The sequence below is a fragment of the Pyxicephalus adspersus genome, chromosome 1 (assembly GCF_032062135.1).
Source record: "Pyxicephalus adspersus chromosome 1, UCB_Pads_2.0, whole genome shotgun sequence".
NCBI lineage: Eukaryota > Metazoa > Chordata > Amphibia > Anura > Pyxicephalidae > Pyxicephalus > Pyxicephalus adspersus.
The window spans coordinates 129,590,697-129,616,216 of record NC_092858.1 but is presented as its reverse complement, the minus strand read 5'-3'; the positions used below and the strand labels follow the sequence as shown (position 1 = coordinate 129,616,216).

At 36.8% G+C, this 25,520-nt stretch overlaps 1 protein-coding gene across 1 annotated transcript; it reads right to left on the bottom strand.

Annotated features, from left to right (window-relative positions):
* Positions 1-1,572: 1,572 nt before the first annotated feature.
* DYNLT3 (dynein light chain Tctex-type 3) lies at positions 1,573-17,043 on the bottom strand. Its single transcript, XM_072427354.1, has 5 exons — positions 16,855-17,043; positions 11,856-11,897; positions 6,852-6,975; positions 3,116-3,193; positions 1,573-1,951 (listed from the first exon to the last, which is right to left on the bottom strand). Exons 1-5 carry the CDS (start codon positions 16,876-16,878, stop codon positions 1,875-1,877), a joined length of 345 nt encoding a protein of 114 aa, XP_072283455.1. The 5' UTR covers positions 16,879-17,043; the 3' UTR covers positions 1,573-1,874.
* Between the last annotated feature and the right edge of the window lie 8,477 nt (positions 17,044-25,520).

Below are 25,520 nucleotides of genomic sequence, written 5' to 3'. Positions count from 1 at the left end.
ATTATGTTTACAAGGATATATGAATATATATATATATATATATATATATATATATATATAAAAATTAGAGGACAGTAAAACTGGTTGTGTTGTCTGTAGTATCCAGCCAGGTAAGTGATGCCCTTCCTCTATAAAGAAATAAAGAATGTTCCCCTTTAAAAGTTCATCAATGCTTTCTGCATATGTCTATTACCTATTGACTTTTTATTTGGCACAAAGCCTATACAATAAGATATATTCACCATAATTCCTAGTTCCTAGGGTTCATTTTACCTACTGAATGTTTCATTAATTTTACATGACATAAAATGCAGGGATATAAGTGGGACTAGCTTCTCTGACTTTTTAATTACTGTAGCAAGTGCCAAAGCCAGGGAGAATTTCCTGATGGTGATCACAAGACAAGATGAAAATAATTTAATTTACGGTCTATCCCACAAATAAAACAATTTTTTTAGGCAGGATTGCTTAACTGTCCCTTTAATACTGATGCACATTAATTATACCTGCTATATAAATCCAGGTAAGGCGCTGTCTGAATCTAATTAGCCATAGAATTTTTTTTAAATTTATATGTATCACTAAGGGACTATCAAACCCTTACAAGTGTGACTAATTATCAATATAGAAGTAATGTATGTGAAGGTTGTCATTTATCCAGGTAAAAATACAGCTGGTAGTAGTTAATCTGGACTTGATCTGTAATGTTGAAGACCTTTCTCTACTCATAAAAACATCTTCTTCTGTTCTAATAAGTGAGAACATAACCAAAAATTTATAGTAGCTTTTCTCAACCAGGGTTTTGTTGAAACTTAGGCTTCTCTTAAGGGTTGCTAGGGGTTCCTTGAACAATGAGCAATTTGTGCCTCTCAGGATAGTTTAGGTGACCCCCGATGATCTGTAAGGGTAACATTCTTCCCAATGACCAGCAAAGTAAGAAGCATTCTTTCCATTGATCACCATGCTAGTCTGTGTCTTTATAGCACCAAGGTGAATAAATTATGTTGAACAGGTAATTCCCACGTTCTTGGACCTCTTGTGTGCCCAATTTTACGGTGATTAAATTAAGATAATGTTACCCATGTGGTGATAAATGAGGGAAGAAGTTTCTGATTCTTAGAAGTGAAGAAGCTGCTTTGATGAGTAGCGAAATGTCTTAGAGACCAACTAAAACTGAATCTGATAAACTATTACAAGCTACCAAAAATACCGTAGACATGATGTTCAAATAATAAACTGCATTAGCCCTAGTGCCTTGAGGCGATACACTCAGAGCCCTGGTGGACAGGGGACTCCTGCCAAAAGTCCACAATGGAAAATGACCGCTGCACACATACTATTCAGGAGAAATGGTAAAGTCTAATCTTATTCCCTTTAACCACCTAATATGCATTCCCCTGGCTTCCCAAGTATTTCCACATAGTAACCCTGATTAATGAGCCCTCTTGTTCAACTGCATAGGTTTCTAATATTAAAATCTGATTGGTTGCCACAAGCAACGTCTCTATATTTTTTGCTACTTTATGAAAACCTGCCCAATGGGTTTTTTGAGGCCCTTTATTTAATTTGAAGTTTTTCTTTTGTTTTCCTGAGCATCTGTGTATGATCAATGTTGTCATAAACTATTTCTAAAATATTAAGAGTAGATTTGTTTGGCAAGGAAAGGCAGTGTCTGTTTTTCTACCACACTAAACTTCAGCTTTGGAATTTAAGTTGTGCTTTATCCTGCCTTTAAAATAGACAGCTAAGCTGCTGAGGTTTGGTAATACAGATTATTGGATATCCTTTTGAGAGTCCTGGTTCCTGTGGGTTTTTTTTTTTTTTTTTTTAGCATTTGAAGCGTGCAAAAGAGTACAATATTTTCCTGCAGTTGGTTATAGCGGTATTGCAACAGCAAATACATTCACGATACAATACATGGTCCGATTCTCCCACCTGACTGTGCAACTTCCTAAAAAAAAAGAAAAAGAAAACAAAGAGTTATTTAAAACAAAAAAAAAATACTTTTTTTTAAGATTTGGATACAAGGGAAAAGGCTTACACCATATCTCAAGTTTTTGGCTGATTTCTGTGCACCCATTGGGTAGATTCAACTCTCTATTTGTACTGGAGATCACTATTAAGTACATAGAAAGTGAACAAAATGCAAAATGTTATAGTTGTCCATATCAAGAGGTGAGGGGAAATCTTTCAACGAGGACCCATTATTTTAGGAGATTTCTTCTAATGTAAATCTGACGTGCCTCTAGGACATAAAGTGAAAAAGGGAAAACTGGCTACACATAGACTTTAATATAAAATGTAATATTGTGATATCTAAAAATATAAATTTACACTAATAAAATATATGTTAAAAGATTTTGACATTGCATTTAATTTAAAGCACTAGCTTCCATCCTTTACATCACAGGTCTGGGTCTTTTCATCAATGGGAGTTGTTATGGCAGGTACAGGATAAGGTACACACGTAGCAGTGTAAAAAGGCTCAGGTCAGGTTACTGGGTGAGGTCAGGAATCAGAATATTTAGTGTTAAGGTTATGGTTTAGAGAGTAAGGGAATCCTTGAAATATCATTCAGGACTTCAGGGAACCCCTTCTATAATTACTATACCCACAGCACACAGTACATTAGAGTGCTGGTCATTGGGAAGGCCCCCAACCTTGCAGATATCCAAAAAGATCTCCCCTTCCATCTTATGGGCAGCACAGTGGCCTATGTAGCGCTAGGTCCCAGGTTCGAATCTCAGGCAGGACACTATCTGCATGGTTTCCTCTGGGTACTCTGGTTTTCTCCCATATTCCAAAAACATGTTAACAAGTTAGGTTAACCTTAGACTGTATTAAAACCATATGAGGGCATTATATTGTGAGCCCCTTTGAGGACATGACTATGGACTTTGTACAGTGTTGCGTAATATGATGGCCCTATGTAAATACTGTGTAATATTAATAATTGGTATCTAAAAAAAACTAACCTGAGAGTCACATTTTGCGTATTGTTCAAGGACCCCCTGACAACCTCTGGAGGAACCCTAATTGAGAAACACTGCCTATAAACTTAGTGAAGTGGGTTTATCTAATGCGACCCATTTGTTTTTTTCTACTTAAGAATTACCATCAGTGGAGTTATCCCAGAAGGAGGAACTTGCTGAGTGAAGACCACCGCCACGTTTTTGCATAACTGTACAGGTTACTGAGAAAAATATAAGCAAAACATATGATGATGGTGAACAAACATGTCAGTACATAACTAAAATGATTTTATCTCATATGACAACCTATATATTACATTCATGTGAAATCAGGTATTGCTGAGTTCAAACAGCAAGCATGAAAGAAGATGACATTTCCCAAGGTATAAAAGTATAAAGTTATATTTCTGCATAAGAATTCTGACGGGGACAGGGCCCGGATGATAACTAAGCTAAGCTAATAAAACTAAGGTTTTTTGACCTGCAGTGGGGAGCAACAGCTCTACAATCTTAATACTCTAACGATCAGCACATCTGCCCTCCCCACAATACAACATCCTGCCACACACTGCAGTTTTCAACCCAGAAATTTTTTTGAGCCGGGTATAAAGAATTGTATGTTGGTAGCAGCCCCTGTATTGTGACAAAACTCTTTAGTAACCATCCAAAAACAGCTGGGTGGTTACCGAAAAGTGCCAGGTGGTGCAACTGGCTAAAGGGGTAAGCACTGAAAAGATAATCAGTTTCTTTAATATGTCTAAAAATACCTACATTTAAGGAACTTGAGGACCCCAATAATGCATTTTGCAGAATAGTTACAGGTGTTCTTTAATGTGCACCTTCCAACAATATGCATTTATCCTCTCCTCTCTTCCTTGTTCCGACCCAATCTAACCCACTCTCCCCTTTCACAAGTTCATACTTTACAAGATGTAAAGGTGCCACTACACCATTTGCTTACATTTTACAGCCGCAAGTCTTATTTCTTGCCAGCACCTGGACACTTCAGCCCCATTGACTTATATAGTGCTGTGTCCTAAGTACACAAGGTAAACAATGTCTATAGACATCTATGTGGGAATCTTGTGTGGGAGACAAAGGTTGTAAACATACAGTGGAGCAGCACCCATGAAATCTTGAAAAGTATGAATTCCTAGTGGCAAAGGTAGGTTATATTACAAGAATATATTATATTCGGAATATATTAGGAAAGTGCACCTATTCCTATTTTGGCCAGTAGGTGTCCTCATAAGTAATGCTTTGACTAGAGTGGAGAAAAGTAAAAAGTAAGGGACTTGGCAAACTAAATGAATTGGATACAAATCCTTTGGAAGCTGAGACAATTATCACATTTATTTCTGCTGCGTATTTAGCTGTTTGACACTTAAACTTCAAAAAAAGAAATCACTGAGAAACTGCCAAGACAAGTTATTAAAAATGATGAGTAAAGCTTTGTGTGTGCGATCAAGCTTGCTTGGGACACACCCTCTCATATGACATGAATCATGATTATGATTAAAGAGACTGTAAGATTAAGATTAGAAAAGACTGTACTGAAAACTGTAGCGTGCAATTTAAAGTTCTGCAGAATAAACCACAGAGTGTAATGCCTCAGCCCAGCCCAGGCCTGAGATAATAAAAAGGAACCCTATCAGAACTGTATGGGGGGAGCTTTGCACATTACTGCAGGAGACTCGGAAACCTTCCTGTCTCAGCTGTATACCAGGCTGTTCTAACAAGCAAAGCTCCAACATTTCCCCATTACATTCCTATATACCCATCACTATGATGTCCTGGTCAATGACTTTTTGTTTATAAATATTAAAAATGTTGTTTTTGTGTTGTTTATTACAATATATTATTATATACTGTAATTAGTATAATTGTATTATACTTTTTTCTTAAGTGGTGCCCCAGCACTGCTCTTAGACTACATATACCAAGTTTCACAGCAAAATCCTTGGTACTGGCATTGGGTAGATGCACCTGGCTTCTTCATCATAAAATTCTTCTGGCCTCTATAGCCAAGGGTGAGTTTGGCTAAGGCACAAACATTCTTTTTTACTGTACTGCGTTTCACTGAAGATATTTTAGGCTGGTTGATGATAACACTAACTGCAACCAAAAGAAAAGAAGAGGGATTGCGGCGCCCCTGACAGCCAAGTTGCAGAAAAAAATGCTAAATGACTGGATGTCAATCAGACTAAAGGTATATGCTCCTAACAAATGTTGAAAGGAGAATGACCGCAGCCAAGTGGCATCAGAACAAATGCATACGCTGAAAGGGAAGTTAATAGACATCCCTGGCACAAATGTTATATATTGAAAAAAAGACAAGGATGGAGTTGAGCTTTAAGTTTGTTGTGCGATGTTCGAACTTCTGTGTGTCCATAAGCGCAATTAGTCACAAAAGAATACATTTTCAGAAAGAATGGATTTTCAGAATTCTGAGAAGAATAGCCTCCAGTCACAGAGAAGGCTAAGTTGTAATAGCAGTAGCTATGTTCCCTTTCCTAATCATTATTACTGTGAGCTATAAGGTTGTAGTGTTTTCAGGAACAATACAGAGGCACCGTGTATTGCACAGTTGCCAAAAACTACAGTACAGAGCAAATACTGCATACACCATTTATAAATAAACTCAGCTCCATTCACTGTTAGAATAGATATAGGGAAGCTGGTATACTTGCTAAAAGCATTGCATTTCTGTATGTCTAGCCCGGAGATTTTCACAGGTCTAATACACAACACAGCCAGGTAGGTGACCTCACTACTGTAGTTAAGTAGTACAGCTGTATGACTTATTTGTCCTTAATTAATTTCCTAATAAAAACTATAATAACAACGTTGTAATGTTCCTTTAAAGTTACCAGCCCTGATTTATTAAAGCTCTCCAAGGCTGGAGAGCATACACTTTCTTCTGTAAAGCTGGGTGATCTAAAAAACCTGAAAAGGATCTGGGCCAGGATTAAAAACATTTTCTAATAAATAGCAAATGGCTATAGGAAATCCATTCCAGGTTTGCTAGATTACCCAGCTTCACCAAAGAAAGTGTATTCTCTCTAGCCTTGGAGAGCTTTAACAAATCAGGCCCTATATGTCAGGTATCCCACAGGTACACTCAAAACTAACACCAACTAAATCAAAAGTATTACTGATTTTTTTCCTTAATACAAGTATACATAAAAGAGACTTACAAGGATACTGACTGACTTTCTCTAATACATAGATAGAAACTAGACAGAGGCCCTACAAATATGCTTATGTAATATAATAATAAAAATATGATATGACAATCACATATACAGTACATGTGAAGTTGAATTAAAATGACTTCAAGATAAACAGTAGAATAATAAGTCAAAAGAAAATGATACAATTTTCAGTGAATACAATTTTAAAGTCTAGATATTTTAAATGTCCAGACCAGGGGTGTCAAACTCAGGCCCGCGAGAAATTACCAAATGTCTCCTACAGCTAGTCCGCTGGTAGACAGTGCATGCACCGCTAATACTACAACAACCAGAATCCTCTGCTGGCGGGTCAATCAGGACCCATAAGCGCCCCTCCTCTGTTGACATTCATTAGCCACCTTCCCCAACTGTAGATATTTTGTCCAAATTTTTCATTTTGGCCCACTGTGTATTTAAGTTTGACACCCTTGGTCTAGACTAACAGCACCAGGGAGGTAAGTAATAATCCTTTTCTCTGCAGGGAAGTTATGCTATTATTTGAGGCAGGTAAGAGACCTTAGGGTTCTAATGCTTGAATTTCACTTCATTGATATTTCAACCAACCCAGCACATTACGCGCTGCATAGTTCATAATGCACTGCATAAAGGGTAATCGGATTTAGCATTATAATAACATAAATCTTACCAATATACTTGAAGGGTTTTTCCATCTTTACTAGATGGGCTAATGACTGTTCCACCACAGCAGACATCCACTCATTGACTCGACCTTCATCATAATCCACTCCACCCAGGATGACGTCTAAACACTGGGAAAAAAAAACAACAAATAGCAACAATTCAATAAACTGCTACAACAGTAAAAAAGCCCTCTCATTTTTCATAATTATTTTTTTATTAGGCTTTTAGCTGGATGAAGAACTTTGCCTTAATTTGAATGCTGCCTCAACTCATGCTTGGTGGTCTATGGGTAAACCGTCCATAAAAGCTACCAAATCAATAACCACTATAAAGAAATCTAAGTCCTGCTCTGGGTTTATATGCAGTGATTTGGAAATGGAAAATAGGAATGGATCCTAAATGACGTAATGCGTCATGGGACGTAGGGCGTAGTGGAAGCCCTGGTGGCATCTATCCAGAGAGAATAAACTCTTGCAGTCTGGTCCTACTGTATAGCTCATAAAGATGTTATGTTTCAGAACTTAAGTCAAAAATACTATTACAAATACCAGTACTATTAAAAAATGGTAACAAGATTCCTGGTATAGTCATTATTACCTTCAGAAGTAAACTGTCCCAAAACCATAAAGAAAACCAGCAGTAATGGAACTGTCTAGCCATAGACAGACTGCAACCAGCTAACAGTAAGGCATCCTAGGGCCTAGGGTGCAATACAAGGCCCTATGTATTTATGAAACCCTGGCAGTTAGTAAAAGATAAAGGTTGAAAGGGGTAGGGGGACCAACTCACTATAGGTTGGCAGTCGTAGCATAATAAATGTATAAGCCATCCTGCACCCCACAATGGAGACTGGTTTATTACTAAATAGAATCATACTCTGCTTTACATACTGGATGCGCTGCCTCTTAATCCTTAGAAATGTTTTTAATTAAATGTTTCTTGGCTTCCTTTTCCCTATTTATTACAAAGGAAACAAACAGCTAATGCAGCTCTGCAAAAGGATTTTCAAATATATTAAGTACAGAAATCTAGTATTCAGCCCTCAAACACTGAATGGAGTTCTAAGTCTCAATAAATGAATAGTATTATTGTTTTGATACAGCTGGGCATTGTGTAGTGTTTATTTCATAGAAACAAAGTTTTATTATATTTACCTTACATATTATGCCTTCAGGTTTAGTCAGTATAAAATTGTACATATGTATTACTGTACAGTATAGAATACATTATACAGAACTATTGTTTCAAATATGATGTATATAATGAAATACACGCATAACATTCACCCAAAATATCTAAATAATGTGCTCCCCTTAGGTTAAAGCAAACAAATCGTTAGTAAATTTGTAAAATAAGCTTTAAATAAGTATCACACACCATCATCCGTAGACACAGGGCTGTAGGATGGGTTTTCTGCACCCCACAATGCAATGCAGGTATCTAAAGTACTTTGACAAAGCATTCAAAGCTTACCTTAACTCTATATGCTTTATTCTTTTTCCTTTTTTCTTACTCTAATGTTCTATAAATGCGATATATATATATATATTAATGGCACAGCAGTCATAAGGTCTTTTTATGCAATGCTGCCTCTCATTGAGTGACTGCAAATTTCAGCTTGAGTTACTGAGCTCTTTAACCAGGCATATTATACCACAGGGTAAAATGAGTCAATAAAATATATATGGAATCATCACCTGCTTGTTTAAAAGGAAAATTATAAATGTTATTGGGTATGTTCAGTTAAGAACTTACTTTTTATTGTTAAAGAATTATAACCCCTGTTTTTGTAACCCCCGTTTTTTTCTGTCTGTGTCCCTACTATGTAGATTTACCACTGTTTATTTTTCCTTTAGGCCATTTTTTCCGAAGTCAGAAAGTAATGGGAAATGCAAAAGTTCCAACAGAGACATCTGTTCTAGTGACCAGTGTCTAGGGGGGGAATTCCCCTACTTTTATAGGAATTTCATTTCACTTCTTGTTGGATCTTAAGGACAGAAGTGAAAAGAAATCTCTTCTATGGAATGAAGACACAAAAAATTGACTTAAAGAGATTAGTGCATTTCTGTATGCTTCCCACAAAAGGTAAAATACATACAATAAATGCATGTTAATATAGTAACAGATTATACTGACCAGGCTGCATTAACATGTTTTATTTTGTTTTTAATACTGTCCATTTTAAATAAATTATAAAACCATTATGCATTATCTTTACTGACAGGCTTGCTTTAATAAAGATACCCTGACATTTTGGTTTGGATAAATGCCAGATATTTAAACCAGCTGACAGTCTCTCACTTACATGATTGTAGAAATATATGAGCTGGATCTGCTCTATGGCCTTGGCCGTCGATTTTTTATTATGCAAAATTGTTGCTTGAACACACCAAGGTTATCAGAAACAGAAACAAAAGAATCAAAGACCTAAAGTACCAATCTGAACAGGAACTCAACTAGGAATGATGGCACAAAAATCTCACTGTTGTAAACACAGTATATGCCATATTCATATACATTGTATATATGCTATAGAACAAGCCATAATCTAATTCAGGCCACCAAATTCCAACTATAGCAGTGATCTCCCCAGGATTTTTTTAGGCTGGTAGGAAGAAGCTATAGGTGGGTGGTGGCTTCTGTATTGTCACCCAACTTTTTAGTAACCACCCAAAAACAACTGGTTGGTTTTTAAAAGTGCTGGGTGGTGCGGCCAGCTAAAAGGGGCTAGGGAGAAAACTGTATAAGTATCAGTTTTGGGGTGGAATGACCCTTTAACAAGATCAAAGACCAATTATAAATCATGCTTCACCTGTCACAGTATTTGAAATGTCAATTTACAAGAATTCAGGAAATGCCTGTGTGGCAGCCATGTTATCACAACTTGCTATTTTTTACCAGAACCCACATTATTTTATCTAGTGATGTCTGCATTGGTTGCATCATTAGCCAAATGCACTGTATGGGCAGTCTGGGCATTATCTGCATACAGTATATCTTCATTTGTATTTAACCATCTATCATCTCATGTAGAGATAGTCAATGAGATGCAGAAAATTCAGCTTTGATTGGTTTAGCTTCAAGTCAGTGCAATTTGCATACAATTTGCACAAGATTTGCATAGAAGTTGAAGTCTCTGTATCTCACTACCATCTTTAAAAACCACAACCACTTTAAAATTCCTGTGCTGCATGCTTCTGCAAAAGAATAACAAAGGCAACAGCCTACAGAAGTCTAACAAGATTGTTACAAGATTCATAATTAAATAATAATTAAAAAGCAAGTCAGAATTACAGCCAGTAGTATTGATGTTTATTACTTTTTGGCATAATGATTTTTCCATGAGAACTGTACACCCTTTGTAATTACAATGCCTCTGTCACAGACATAATGACAAGGGATTCAGGAAACAATTGACCAGTATTTACTTCCCCATCCAGAAGCCCAGGACTGAAAGCAGTTTATGCTTAGTGTACATTTCTAAAACAAAAGAAAAAGCAATTATTTGCACAAGCAATGTACTGTGCTGGTGCTCAAAAGCCAAATAGTTTATTAGTTTCACATTTAAGAACTTTTTACTGTAATTGTCTAACAGTTTCTGGATTTTGTGTTCATCTTTAGCAAGCATTGTTATTTTAAGAACAGGAGGGGGCTGCTTACTAAAACGTAAATTTTCAGAATCCCATTAAGGTGAATATCACTGCATTCACACAGAAGCTGTTACTTGTAGACTGAGTTCGGATAGGTAGAGAGGTGGCCGTGCAGTTACTACTTCTTAACACCTGGGAACTGTGTCTGCAACATGCAGGATTTAATCTGTGTCCACCCACAGGGCATAAATGGATAGTTACTGGTTGAGTCACCCCTTGACGGTTGTCAAATGTTAAAACACTGATTTATTAGTAACCAGAACAGCAATTTCAGCTGTCAAGGGGCTGACTATCTGGGAACCACTGTTCCCTTAGCCTATCTGAGCTCCGTCCAGGGTTCTTTGAACCTCGGGGGGACAAAGAGATGCAATCAGAATCAGAATTGCCTTTTACTTGGCTTTATCTAAAACTTGGCGTAGTTGAGCTGCTAATCATTGTTGTGCCATTGGTATACCACTGCCTACCCAACCACCTTCATAAACTTGAATTGGAATGCATTACAAATGGCTGCTAAGCAATTTTAAGTGTTTTTAAGGTTTTAAAATGTGTTTTCAGAGCATTTGTAAGAAAGTAGTATTTTTCAGGTGTTCCTGGGTACTGAACAGTGGAAACTGGGTGCAAGTAAGAAGTAATCATCTATATGAAGTCCTAACTGCTAGGACAGATAACTCCCCTGTTAAAATAAAAGCATAAATGATTAGGTTCGATTCTTCAAGTCTGCATACCTTCCTGGCTCAATCCATAGTTCAAGCTAATGTATGTCTAAAGCAGTATTTCCTCATCCAGGGTGCATCCAGAGGTTGCTAGGGGTTCCTTGAGCAATTTGTGCTTCTCAGGTTAGTTTAAGTGACACCAATGATCTCTTTGCCTATCTGTAAGGGTGACATTTTTACCATTGGCAAAAAATTGTAATGGTGACATTCTTCCTGCTGACCACCATGCTAATGTACTATAAGCTGTGCATATTAGTAATTATAGAAGGGTTCCCTGAAGACCTGAAAATTATTTCAAGGGTCCACCCTGTTAAAAAGGCCAAGAAACACTGTTCTACAGTCTAAGAAAATCACAACCAAAATAAGACCCGCCTTGCAACACTTACTCAGTGCCTTCAGATTAAAAGGCAATTCCCTTGGATCACACATAGTTCATCAACGGTCTAAAGTCATGTTGGCCTTCTCAATATCATTACGATGTAATATTTGCATTCACACATGACAATCCCTTCTGATAATATTTGGCAGGCAGATATAGGAAACTACATCTAACCAGTTATCAGGATAGAAGGATAATCTGGAAACAATATTGCAGATTTTATAGCTGTGTGATAAAGATTGTAATGATGATGGTAATGAACTCACCTCTTTTACAATGGAGCTGGCTTCGTCTGCGCTAAATGTGTTCTGTAATATAAAACATATATAAAGATATATTGATATTCACAACATAGCATTAATCTAAACATAGGTGAATATGGAGTATCAAACAATAAAATAAAAATTAAAAATATAATAAAATATAATAAAAATAAAATATACTGATTAGAAAGCATTTCTACAGATGACAGCATATTGTATAGAAAACTGGATTAATCAGTTTAGTGAAGCAAAAGGAGATATAGCACAAAGTGTGCCAATCCTTATCAGTTAAATATCTGAAGGGAAGGCTTTGTTTTATGTCTGCTCGCTGAAAATTTTTAATAGATACAGAAAAAGAAAAATACCGTCTGTCTTCAAAGGTTTATGCAACAGTTTCTCATGATCATAGTCACATTTAAGTCCTGAGGCATAAAATGTTTAATGTTCAATTGTAAACCAGATTGTCAGTATACTGTCCTTGTCTGAGGACATAAATTAAGACCCCAGGTATTAAAAATAAGACATAATCCATTTATAAGCCTCATTTACAAACTTCTAATACAGAATTTTGTAAATATTTAGGAGCCTAAATCCTTGCTTAACAAGTGAACAACAAATAGTGAACAGCCCAATAAATGGCACATTAAAAATAAATAAAACCAGACATTTCTGCATTATTTACTTTCAAACTAACAATTTCACAGCAGTAACTCTCTATGCCACTAGATATCCTCAGTCTGATGGCAATATAATAAATCTACTTCCTCTGAGCCCAAGTCGTCCTTGATTCATGAAGAAGTACAGTGATGCTCTCATCTATTTGTCATTCTTTGCCAAGGAAGCCACAGCAGCTTTTTTTATTGTAAACAAGGGTATTTTAATGTACAATGATTATTACCGAAGTGAGCGACTTCAAACTGATACTTTCATTCCACCACTAATATATTATCGCCTATTTATAGCAGCAGCTTGGGTTCTTTTCACACTTATGAGTCTCTCTGTACAGTTTGCATTGCTGTATTCTCATTGCTGTACTCTCATTTTGTATTCATTAAAAAAGAATCAATATGTAAACTTAAAAAAAAAGAAATACCACATGTTAGCTCCATTTGTTGTGTTACGTTTTATAGTGCCATATATATACCATACATAATATATACTATACAGGACAAAAAGAGCAAAAATGTCCAACATGGGTCATTGTATATAAAAGTTTTATTGAGCACATGTACCCCCAGACTGTGAACATTATAGTTCTTTATAACCTACCTATAACACGTCTCTATCCGCATGTATGATGACGTATTTCAAGTCAAGGTTAAAGCGCCATACAGAACTCATGATTGTTTCCAGATGAATGAACAAGTGCTGTACACACAATGCCATAAAGTTTAACGGAGAAGGTGGGGGGATATGCAGGACCCCATTTTGCTCACCTCCATAGGAGTGCTTAGAGGTCATTTCATTTGGGGGTCTGCTGTACCCATTGTCAGATTTTCACTTCTAGATGAATCAGCTGACATATGTATGAAGCTTCTGACAGTTTAGAAACATCTACTGGTGGTTTACATAAGAGGACTGCAGGGTACTTAATTCTGTTGCCATAGAAAGTAAGATAGTAGGAAACTGTGACCCTGACTTTAAAAATGAATTTCTGTATAATGGCTAGAGTTTAGGACCCCTTCACATTTTTGGGCAGCAGTAAGGTACCTGATATGAATTGGTACAATAAGGTGGCACTCCAACCTTCTTACTGCACCATATGTATATTTAAATACTTTAGTATGCATAGTCTGGGCACAGATTTATTTCAAGCCTCCCCAAATCTGTTGTTTCCATCCTAGTAGATATCTGTATTAGATCCCCCCATCTGTCTCAGTGTTATAAATGGCTGTAACAACAAAAGATTTTCATTCTCAGACATAAAAATAAGCTGGTGTGAACTAAAGACATCCTGGTGCAGCTCTAAGACAGTGGGAGCATTGGGATGTTGGCTGAAAGATGAAACAGACCTGATGGACCTCATGCCCAAAAAGCTCATGGAGGGGGGGATTACTTTACTTAGCCATTGCAAAATTATATTCTATCAAAGGCTGCTGAAATATTGTACTGCCTGTAATAGCGTCTGGCATTGTGGAATTTAAGCAGAATTGGTTTCATTTGGATAATATTGTGTTAATACAAGCAATCACACTCACTTCATCCTACAATTATGCTGGGGCTGCGTCAGTCCTTGTAATCTGATTGGTTGGATAAATTTATATAATTACATTAAAAATTAGTATAAACCCAAAGAATTAGTGATTGTTTGGGCCCCTGAAACACATTGGGCCTGATTTATTAAAGCTTCCCAAGGCTGGAGAGCATACACTTTCATCAGTGAACCTAGGTGATCAAAAAAACCTGAAATAGATTTCTTAAAGTAATTTGCTATTTTTAAGCAAAAGTTTTTAATCCTGAACCAAATCAATTCCTGTTTTTTTGTATCACCCAGGTTCCCTGATAGAAGTGTATCCTTTCCAGTCTTGGAGAGCTTGAAAAAATCAGGTCCATTGGCTCTGATTTATCAAACATTATTTAGAATAAAGAGTATCATGAGTGAACCTGGGTGGTCCCACAAACCTGGAACAGTTCTGGTCCAGGATTGAAAACGTTTTCCAATAGCAAGTGATTTTTTAAAAATCTTTCTAGGTTTGCTGGATCACCCAGGTTCTCCCATAAGAGCTTTAATAAATCAGACCCATTGGGTTTTTGATATGGCTTATCAAAATTGTCTCTGGATTCCCAACAAAGCAGTGATTCTGACATTCACTGAAACATTACCTGGCGGAGGATCTTCCAGGTCCATGTGTTTCAATGGCAGTAAATGATTTTCTCTTTGTAAGTAATCCAGAGACAATTTTCATAAGCCATATCAAAAACTCAGTGGGTCTGATTTATTAAAGTCTATTATGGGAGAACCTGGGTTATCCAGAAAACATAGAAATATATTTTTTAAAATCACTTGTTATATAATTATGTATTATGCTAATACTACTAGATCCGGCTTTATCTGTTTCTTTCCTTTTTTCACATCCAGCACAGATAACTTAATGTTTTCACAGACTGCCTGTTCATTTCTGTACGTGTTTCTGCTCTGCTTAAGAAAACATTACAACTATCATGATTATCATATGAATCTGCCAACACAGAGCCTGCCAGCTTCTTGTGAATAAGCTATTTGTGTCATGCTGACATTCTGCCTTCAAATCTCTGTATCTCTGACCCAGAACAAGTATTCTGGTATTTGTCAATCACAAATATTAAATACTGCCAGCAATATGGCACCATAATGGCCAGGCAACTAGCATTTTCAGAAGGAAAGGAATTGTAGATCCTGTATATCTCCTATTGTAGGTAATTATATGTAAATGGATGGAAATAGGACATATAAAGGAGGTAAGTATACAAATAACTAAAATAATTTTCCTTAACAAAGACCATGTTTAACAAGATGTTTTTTATATAATAAATGACACAATGACATATATTTGATGCCTTAGGAAGGCGTCTCCTATACCTACCAATCCTCCGCCCCACTGTCATCAATAAACACAACTAATATATAATAGAGATATAGGATAAATATTATCTTTTTTCAGATAATATAAATATTGTGATTAGACACATCCTGGAAGCATGATTCTATGTGAGCAAAACATTATTTTATTGATTTTCACTAACTTTTATTCTTGTACACCTTATACAAATCAGTGATACATTCACACCTTTGTGTATTGGACATAATACACATGTAATGAGTTTCACATCCAATAATATTTCCAATCTAATAAATGATCAGATCCAAAGAGAATCCAAAATCCCACCAATAGTCAGTGATTGATTGTTGGTCCTGGATAAGACCTGGCTTGTTGGTAAATATTGCAGTAGAAGAATACACAAGTTGAGCCATGTGTGTATGAACAATCATGTGAATCTGATCTGTCTCATTCTTCACCCCATCCCATATTCAGGCCAGAATATCCTATATATGTGTGTGTTGTACTTTTTGGACCTCCATTTAATCGATTACTGATCACAAATTGATCAGATCAGGTAGCTGGTTGCAAACATGGTTCTGCCTGTGTGTACTAGGCAAGTGCTCGCCAACTGGTGGTCCACAGAAAAATGTGGACATTATTTGCAACTTTTATGTTTTAATATTAAAAAAGAAATGATATTCTAATATATTCTTATATTCAGAATGACAGTTTTCACCTTGATATTGCACTAAATTCACGAACTGTACTAGAGACGGAAAAACAAGGGAGGCGCAGCGTGACGTCAGTGTAGTATTAAGTTGTACGGGGCAACCGTTACCGAGCCGTACGCTTCAGTATTGTTTCCAGCATTACACCCCGCTCCGCCAATACCGATTCTCATCTGATTGTTTTATTTATTCCTCAGATGTTCTTTTAGCTAGGTATGACCTTAACTGTGTATTCTCTTTAACTGTTATATTTCATGGCTCCAAATAGTTTGACTTTGATAACTATCATTTCTTGGTCTTAGAGTCAAATGAAATAAACCCATAATGAGTGAGAAAAGCAAACTAATATTTAGTATTTCTTTAGTAATACCAAAGATAACGTAACTAATGATAATAGTAACACTAGTAATAATGTATCAGAGCCTGCACAGTCCTCATCATTAGGAAGATTACTATTTTACAAATGAATTTATCTATTTAAAAAAGTTCATATTAGCGGGATTTAAACTAATGAATTTAGTGGTCGATGAGGTGTGAAAGTTTGGCGTAGATCCCCAATATAGTCACCAATATACCTATAGGGGGGTTGCAGACAAAAAATAAAACAAAAAAGATTTGTTTTTCAGTGCCTAGAACAGATGAGGTGTATATTGGTTCTGATTTATATAAAGCAGTGTGATCCAAGGACTGGTCTGATCATAGCACCCCACACACACAATCTGCCCCAGCCTGGGGTATTAGTGTGCACATTACCTCTGCCTTGTGCTGATCCTCCATGGTGCTCTGACAGGTGCAGCCAGAGGTAGATCTTCTCTTCTAGGTAGCTCTGTATTCTCATAGAGATCTCTGTGTCCTGCAGGAAACCCTAAACATCTATAAACAATCGTACATTGTGCTCGGTCTGTGCCGATTTGTGTCCCACCCCGGCTTCCTGTATTATTGCTGTCATACAGAAGAGGAGGAGCGACCAACAGGAACACAATGACAGGCTGGCTGTATAGCACAGACACACGGCTGCTGCCCTCTGGCGGCCACATGGCAATGGTGCTAAGTGTATTACCTCAGACAAATCTGAGGAAAGATTTACAAGAAATATTTGTCTTTTATGTTGTTTTCATCGTGGATTTTCCTCCATGCTTCAGTATCACATAGGTTTAGGTTATTCTTCAGATTAAAAAAAAGTGTTCATATAAACATTTAGAGATAACTTACAAAATAAACTTTTTGTAATATTTCTGAACACCATTGGTGGGGGAATATTTTGAAATGGCACCACATCCTATACACATGTATTTAAACAAAAATTTTTGTTTTTTCAGGATTTTCCAGTATTTCAATATTAAAATCATAAAATATTATAATTCTTTAAAAATAAACAAACAAAAACAGCTTATGTTAATGCATATCCATCATTACACAAAACATTTCATATTACTAAATATTTATGTTCCTATTATATTGTGTTTTGTTGTCCTTGACTCGTTTCACACAAAGGCTTCCTCGGAAAGACAATAACGTATTATTCGGAACAATGTTATTGGTTCAGTTAAGCGTATTTTTCTCAAAGAAAATAATGTATTTAATAATTGCACTTAAAAGCGTTCTTGCTTACAGCTATGCGTGCTGTGACCCCTCATTAAAATCAACTGCATTTCACCTATAAATGTCTTTCACCACAGTGTAGAACGTGACAAATAGCAAAAACAACTTGTGATTTGTAATATTACTGAAGTTAAAAGTTCTCTATCTCCAATATCCTCGTTGCTTTGCTCTTGTAAAAACAGTCAAGCTTTGTAGCATTGCAAATGCATTATTTCTGTCGTAGCGTTTGTATAGCAGTAGTCTGAGAGAGGCTAATCATGCGGTTTTCTATCACAAGTGTGAAAGGGGCCTAAAAAAGTTTGGTGCACTGTTCTCTGAATTAGGAGAAGCTTATTTTTTCACATTAAATGAACATATTCCACCCCCTGACCACTGGGCCTCACCCAACACCTGGCACAGTGCATGAAGCATGGCACTACTTTGGGTGATCAAGCAAACCTGGAACAGATATGGTACAGGATTCAAAACATTTGCTAGCAATTAGCAAATGACCTTTAAGAAATCCATTTCAGGATCACACATCCTCTTTAGCCTAGGAGAGCTTTAATAAATCAGGCCCTAATATTTTATTTTAGTATGTGTAATTTTTTTCTTTTCTGCTGATGACTACACTCCCTATCTTTTGTACGTGTCACAAGAAAAGAAAATGGGAAAAATCATAAACATAACATAAACAATAACTACCCATCCCGCCCAAAACTAAAAATAAATGGCTCAGGATGACTTTAAACTGACTCTTTGTACAGTAAGGGCAGTGACAGAAATTTCCTTTTATTCACCCATTTCCAAATGTTCATACTGGCCTTTCCCTCGCCACTCTGTTTAGGTGTAGGAGCTGAAGGAAAAACCCAGGTATGGGGAGACAATATCTGGCCAAATACCAAACCCCTCCCTCTCCTGATTCAAATGCTGCTGATACTTGTTGCATTTAAAGTTAACATGAATATATATTTCTAATAAATACATAATATGTTACCTATAATTTAGCTTTATAGTTTATAATATAGCTTTAGAGTTTATAATATAGCTTTATAGTTTATAATAAAACTTTATAGTTTAGGCTTTATTCAGGAGTTGTAGGGAACTGGGTGGTTGGGATCAGGGTTTATTATTGGTATTATTAAACAGTATTTACCTAGCACCAACATATTACGGAGTGCTGTACAATAAAAAGTTTATGTGTTTAGTGTCATGCCTCATGGTCTAGGTTGGGACTTTTTAGGATGAATTTTAGGATTATCTGTTTATTTTGTGACCTACTGTTGTAAATAATGTGTCATAGCAGTTTCACCATTAAAAAGTCTGTCTATCGGGGTTTAGGAGTGCCTATTTTTAAAATCTACCATAGGGCAGATTGCTCTACTTTCCCATACTACTCTATTGTTCCAGAGGCCCCAATCAGTGGATATTGAGGCTCATGTACAGAGTCAGATATTTCTTCCCTCATGTGGGTACCTAATCACCTGAGACCCAAGATTTTATGCCTTTCCTTACAGTACTCACTATCGGTTTGGGACAGGGTGAATCACCACCCAAATGTTAATTCAGCCTATGCACCTCTTGCTCCATTTTGGGGGAATCCTAAATTTCCACCAGTAATGCCACCACATCGGTTCGGCTGGTAGAGCAGCCATGGTTATCTTAGAGTGGGGGAACTTGTATCGGGAAGACACATTTTGAGTTTCAATCACTTATTTAAAAAAAAAATTACCCATATCTGAAGTTTTCTGCTATTCACAGCTTCGTTCTTTTGTAAGCACCAAACTTTCTCAAAGTCCCCCCCACCCCATATTACAAAACAGCATTTGGAAGTACCTGAAAGACATTGGCTAACTCGGTGGGACAAATCTCAATTCTTTATTCAGCGCTGTCGGCCCCTTACTCCAAACTACCTTATATGACAGCAGGGGAAAGGGATATGAATACATTTTGTGACTTGGAGGAGTGGACCGAGATAGCCCAAAATGTTTCCAAAGTCTCACGTAATGTGAATCTGGTTGAATTAAACTACAAGGTAATGCTACGCTAGTACCTAGTCCCTACTAAGATAGCCAAGTGTTTCCCTGGTTCTTCCTTTGTTTTAGGGGATATGGAGGGACAGGAGACATACAGCATGTTTGGTGGTCTAGCCTGGTGACACAAGAGTTTTGGAGAAAGGTGTTCGATCTTCTTACCACGGTGATACAAACCTCTCCCCCCCTAGCCTGGAATGTGCCCTGTTGAGCAAAATTGAGATACCATTGCCAAAATATACAAGAAATTTTGTAATTAACTGCTAGCAGGTAGAATCACCCTGGCCAGGGTTTGTACCTTCAATACCTATGGCCTCATTATTGGTAAAACTTAACTGGATAATGGTGAATAACAAGCCAATGTGTACTATTAAAGATACCCCACATACCTTTTAACTCACTTGGGATCCATGGATCTCTCACTGTTCCCCGGCTCCTTCCTGATGTGGACACTCTTGACACATGCTAGAAATGTCAAGATCTGCAATAGAGAATTATACCTAGAAGACATCTGTCTTATGTCCCTGGATGTCTATTTTGAGCTATTTAACCTCCTGGGTGGTAACCTCGAGCGTGACTTGAGGTAGAAAAAGAAGTTGGAAGTGGTAACCCCGAGTCACACTCGGGGTAGGTAAACCTATAAGAAATATTAGTAAATCGAGTCTTACCTGATCTTACCTGATCCTCCGTCCTTCGTCTTCCTTCGCGTCTTATTTTTTCCTCCGGCTGGCATTCTCTGCACTCGATGAGTCACCGGATGTTCCCAGTGAAGTCAGTATGTACGAACGTTCCGTTCGGGGCAGGGCCGGAAATCCACCTTTTTTTTTTTCATTTAATTTAGTATTTTGACATGATTTTGTGTTTCAAACTTTTTTATACTCTATACACTCTAATACTAATATATTATACTGTAAAATAAATTTTCATGAAAAACACTGCTTTTAGACATATAAAACCGGTCAGAAATGTCCCAGGAGGTGATTACTGTACCTTAGAAGTACCAGAGAATAGAGGGCATGGACATTTGCAGATAATCATTCGTTAATGTAATCATTAATGTAGCCATTGTTACAAGAAGTCAAGGAGGGCTCCCTCAGCCAATCCTGTGGGTGGCTGGGATAACAGGCAATATTATGATTGTATAACATACATTAGATGGTTGGAGTCAGCAGGGCTTCACTGCATTCACTGAGATTTGTGAAATATACTTTGCAAGGGTATACCTCCATTTACCTTATTGGTACATTCTATGGTCCGATAAACTTTAAGCCGGATTCCAGAACATAGTTTTTAGTTTACATATAGTAAGGGGGGGGGGGGATAAAAAATGTGTGGCTTTTTTCTGTCTGTAAACCCTACATTTAGGGAATTTCTCCTCACTACTTATCTATTCTATGGATGTTAGAACAGCAGGTAAGAAAATGTCAGAATGGGGGGACACATACCTCAAAAACATTCTTTTAGCTACAAAACTGGACAAAGTTAGGAAACTTTTTCCAGGTTGTAATATTGGCTAAATCCTTGTTGAAAAGTTTTTGCTAATACAGGTGTCATTACACAGAAGAAGTTGAAACGAGAAATGTACTGACTGGTAATACTGACAGCATTTAAAGTTTAGATGTTTTGTTACAAAGGCTAAAAGTTACTTATATGTGCAGTAAAAACAAGGCATACTTATATCTGACCTTTTTATTTCTCCCCATCGCAATCATAAAACCCACTGTTATGGTATTCTGCTGCACATAAGGACCAATGCTCTCTACAGTGGTCCAACATATCCCTTGGTTTGTCACAACTAAAGCGCTACATTCAGCAGGGAGAGTAAAGTGTTTTTTTGTATGGGTATGTGTTTGTGTTAGGTAAGTACTATGAATAACCAAGTGTTACAGCCTGTCACATCAATCTCCAGTGTCCGGAAGGGTTTTAGTTGTGTCCCTTTACCATTACCGGCTTGATATACTAATTTTATTGCTTGTTCTTGTCATACAACTAATTGAGATGAGGCATTGTTCTATAATTTGCAATAGAACTAAGGTTAAATCAAAATTGTGCTGCAATATGGTAACTGACCAGCAGGCGGATGAATAGCAGTCTCATAGTTTCTGGTTTTGTAAAGCTCTGGAAAAGGGAAACACTTTCTCTGCATTAATATATTTCAAGAAACGAAAAAGGCGAAATAGTACAAAATTACAAAAAATTATAAGGCCAGTTTGTGCGCACTGCATTAAACTATAATTACAGTTACGTCAATTTTAAAAAATTTTAAGCCTAAAGCTTTTTTGACATTATTAGTTTTTTGTGAACTTTTGCCGGGTCCCTAATATTGTTATGTTAATACTTATCCTGATCCTGTGCTTCCCCTGCCCAAAAACACTTATTATACTGCTGAATTATACTGCTGTGAGCCTATGATGATTTGGTATTGCACATGTGATTTGTTTAGGTTCACAAGAAAGAGATGTTTTTTCCTGGAGTCACTCATGATGGAAAAAGACTAGAGTTTGAAGAGTGTGGGGAAAGTACTGCTTTGGGACCACTTTTTTAAATAGGAGAAAATGGGCAAAGTCTTTTTTGCAAACAATTCTGTGGAATCAGGGTTTTGCACAGGGTCATTTACAAAAAATAGTACTGTAAACGAAGGGAGATTATACTTTTTTTCCTGCTTTACTGTTCACTAGCCACTGTAGGTGTTTGGCCAGTTCCCCTGTCTATGCATAATAGTTCCTCCTGCTAGCTTCTGTACCCTATAGGAATGTGTAAACTGGAGTATCTAGGAGTTGGGATTCACGTACCTAGAAATATAAAATACCTGCAGTGGTTAGAGAGCAGTGAATGAGCCATGTTATACAGTATGGGCCACTGGAAAGTTAGGTATAGGACCTTTTTATTATTAGGTATGGCCTTTTTTTTTTTTGGTACTATCCAGGTGCATACATGGTCACTTTTTAGAGGATAACTGGTGACCAAAACGATATTTCATAGAAACTAATACCTGGCCTTTACACGATATGTGATGTAGTGGAGTGCATTGCTACCTGTCATATACTTACATTTTATTTTCATCAGTTTTTTTGAACATGAAAACTGAATTGAATGTATCAGATGCTCAACATATGATTGCTAGTCAGAAGAAAAAAAATGTTATCTAAGCCAAAGATAAAATCCAAAAAAAGATGTCTTTATGAAAAATAAAAAAAGTCTTCCCCATAAGTTTTTAAACTCCAGATCAGGGGTGTCAAATCTGGCCCCCAACATCCTTTGTTTATGCCCCCAAAGGAATCCTAAATATGAACTGCAGCTGGCCGGTCGCTGCATTAAAATAGCGCTGCTACTACAATTCCCCGCATCACTCGCGTCTATAGACCAGCGGGCTCTCTGTCTATCTGTGGCCCCGCATTGGACTGCTTTATAGACGCAAATAATGCCGGGAGTTTTAGTAGCAGAGCTATTTTAATAAAGGGGGAGTTTCAGCGGCGGGTCACTCATAAGATTTAGCCCCGCATTGGCCGTGTCTGGCATTTCCAGCACTCCCCCTCAGCTGTACTTTTCCTCGCTACTTCAAGGCATGGACTTGAATGGTTGGATTTTCATAGAAGAATATTGTTATTATTATTATTATTGTGTGCAAAAAGGTTACTATTGAAATTTAACTCAGAAGGCTACAAATAGAGAAAGAGGCATAAGATTGTTTCTTAAATAAAATTTCAAAAAATAATTTTTATGCCTCTTTCTCTATTATAAGCTTGTTCCAGATTGAATGTGAAGCAAAACCTCTTTGTTTCCATATGAAAAGGGTTTATATCTAATGAGAAGGAAAAATGTCCTCAATTTTTTCAATAAATTTCAAGGTTGGGCTTGTCTAAGTTTTTAATTTTGGCCCTCTGTGTATTTGACTTTGACACCCCTGCTCTAGATTATGAATTGTCATCCATGACATGACTATGGACTATGTGAAGCACTGGGTAATATGTTGGCACTTTATAAATACAAGTTTTTAATAGTAATAATTTATCAGATATCAATGGAAGCTCCCACTTCCCAACTCTAAGTTGGGAATGCTGGTTCCCTGCCTGTCAGTCTAATTTAGATAATAGAATCATCCTAAACAGGACTACTCAGGCCATCCTCCTCATTTCCATAGCTTTGGTTGCTCATTTTTCTCCACCCTGTATTTTTCACTCTGTAGCTACTGCTTGTCTTCATAGATTTATGCAGCCTAACATTGATTGCAGTGTAAATCTATTGAAACCAAATGACCTTATGAGCTGCAATTGGAGAACTGTTACAGATACTGCCTTGCTAATGGAAATGATGCAGGACGTCTCTTACCATGAAGCAACAACTTCCAATCCAACAAAATCTGGAAAAACGGGTGAGAACAGGTGAGCATTGCGTTAGTTTGTAGTTACCCCTTGCTGGTGATTTGTTGCCAATCAATGGGATCACAAGTCTGACATGGCCCTTTAAGCCGGTGTCTACATGTTTTAGCTTGTGTCAGTGACATCACTTTGACATCAGTTTGAGATGTTTCTGAAATTATTTAGAAATAATTAGGTGTAATTAATCACCTCCCAACCTGCATTAAGTTTGGTTGAAATTCCTGTAAACTTGTAGGTGAATGCACAACCTAACACAACCCGGTACAACAGAAGCCCGATGACATCAGCCCTTATTCTGTTGTCTGTTAACTAATAATACTACTAAAAATAATGTTTAGACACCACTGACAACTACATTAGTAGGCAATAAATAAAAAAAAACAGCAAACACCCTGTAAAAAAGTTTTAACTTACCTGAGGCTGATGGAACATGCCAGGGGTCTGCTGACTGCCAATATACCTTTCCTTCTTCCTTCCCCTATATTTCCCTACTCTCCTTTCTTCTTCTGTCATCTCTTTATTTTTCACCTTCTACCTTTCCTTCCTATTCATTTTCCTTATTTTATGTTGGTGAGGGTTTCTTATTAATGGGATTTTGCTTCTGCCAGTGCTTCATCATACTCTATGTGAATGAGTATTTTATGTGATAATGGTAATACTTATACTGCGATAATACAATTAATATTCTCAAACACCAGAAGACCACTATTCCAAAGTGATTTTGTAATGGGTTTAATTGTTTTGTGAGATACTTTAGCTACATTAATTATCCATATGTCATTTCATGACAGCAATTGTTCTCTCAGAGAATTTACATATATTTCTTTATCATTCATTAGTTCTTCATGTAACCTATCTTATTTTAAATGTTTAATATTTTTACAACTTGTATTTAAAATGATAAAGAGAGTCCAAGCCCCACAACTTCTGATCGTATCTTAGAGAGCTCCAATTAGGTTTAATTAAATGTACACTGAATGATCATACATTAAAAAGTTCTGTTTTGTAGTATGCTACTTCATAAAGACAGGTCTATTCTTATAATCACTGTGATTAGCACTTGAAATTGACATGGTGTAAATTGGCTAATTTTGCTCTGGTCAGGAAGATATAAAAAGATCTCATTTGTGGAAGGATTTATGGAAGTGGCTTGTGTCTTGGGAAAAGTTCATCAATCACACACCCATAAAAAGATCACCTTGTTAATTGTCTCACCGATCCTGTCCTGAATTGTCTTGACATATGACAAAGGTAATAAATCAACTCAACTGTGCCCTACTCAATAGCAAGTACATGGAAATTGCACTACCTGCACTGTATCTGTGAAAATTCATGAGGAGTGCAATTTTCTATAAATATGACAAATATGACAAATATGACAAACCTGCATGCACAAAAATGAACCACATAGGTGAGCTACAGATTT

Excerpts from the sequence above, each read along its gene's own strand:
- DYNLT3 (XM_072427354.1), bottom strand. The coding sequence starts at position 16,878 with ATGGAGGATCAGCACAAGGCAGAG. Across the intron at positions 11,898-16,854 it reads AGGATCAGCACAAGGCAGAG|AACACATTTAGCGCAGACGA; the intron begins GTAATGTGCACA and ends TTTATATTACAG. Across the intron at positions 3,194-6,851 it reads AAAACCCTTCAAGTATATTG|TAACCTGTACAGTTATGCAA; the intron begins GTAAGATTTATG and ends TATTTTTCTCAG.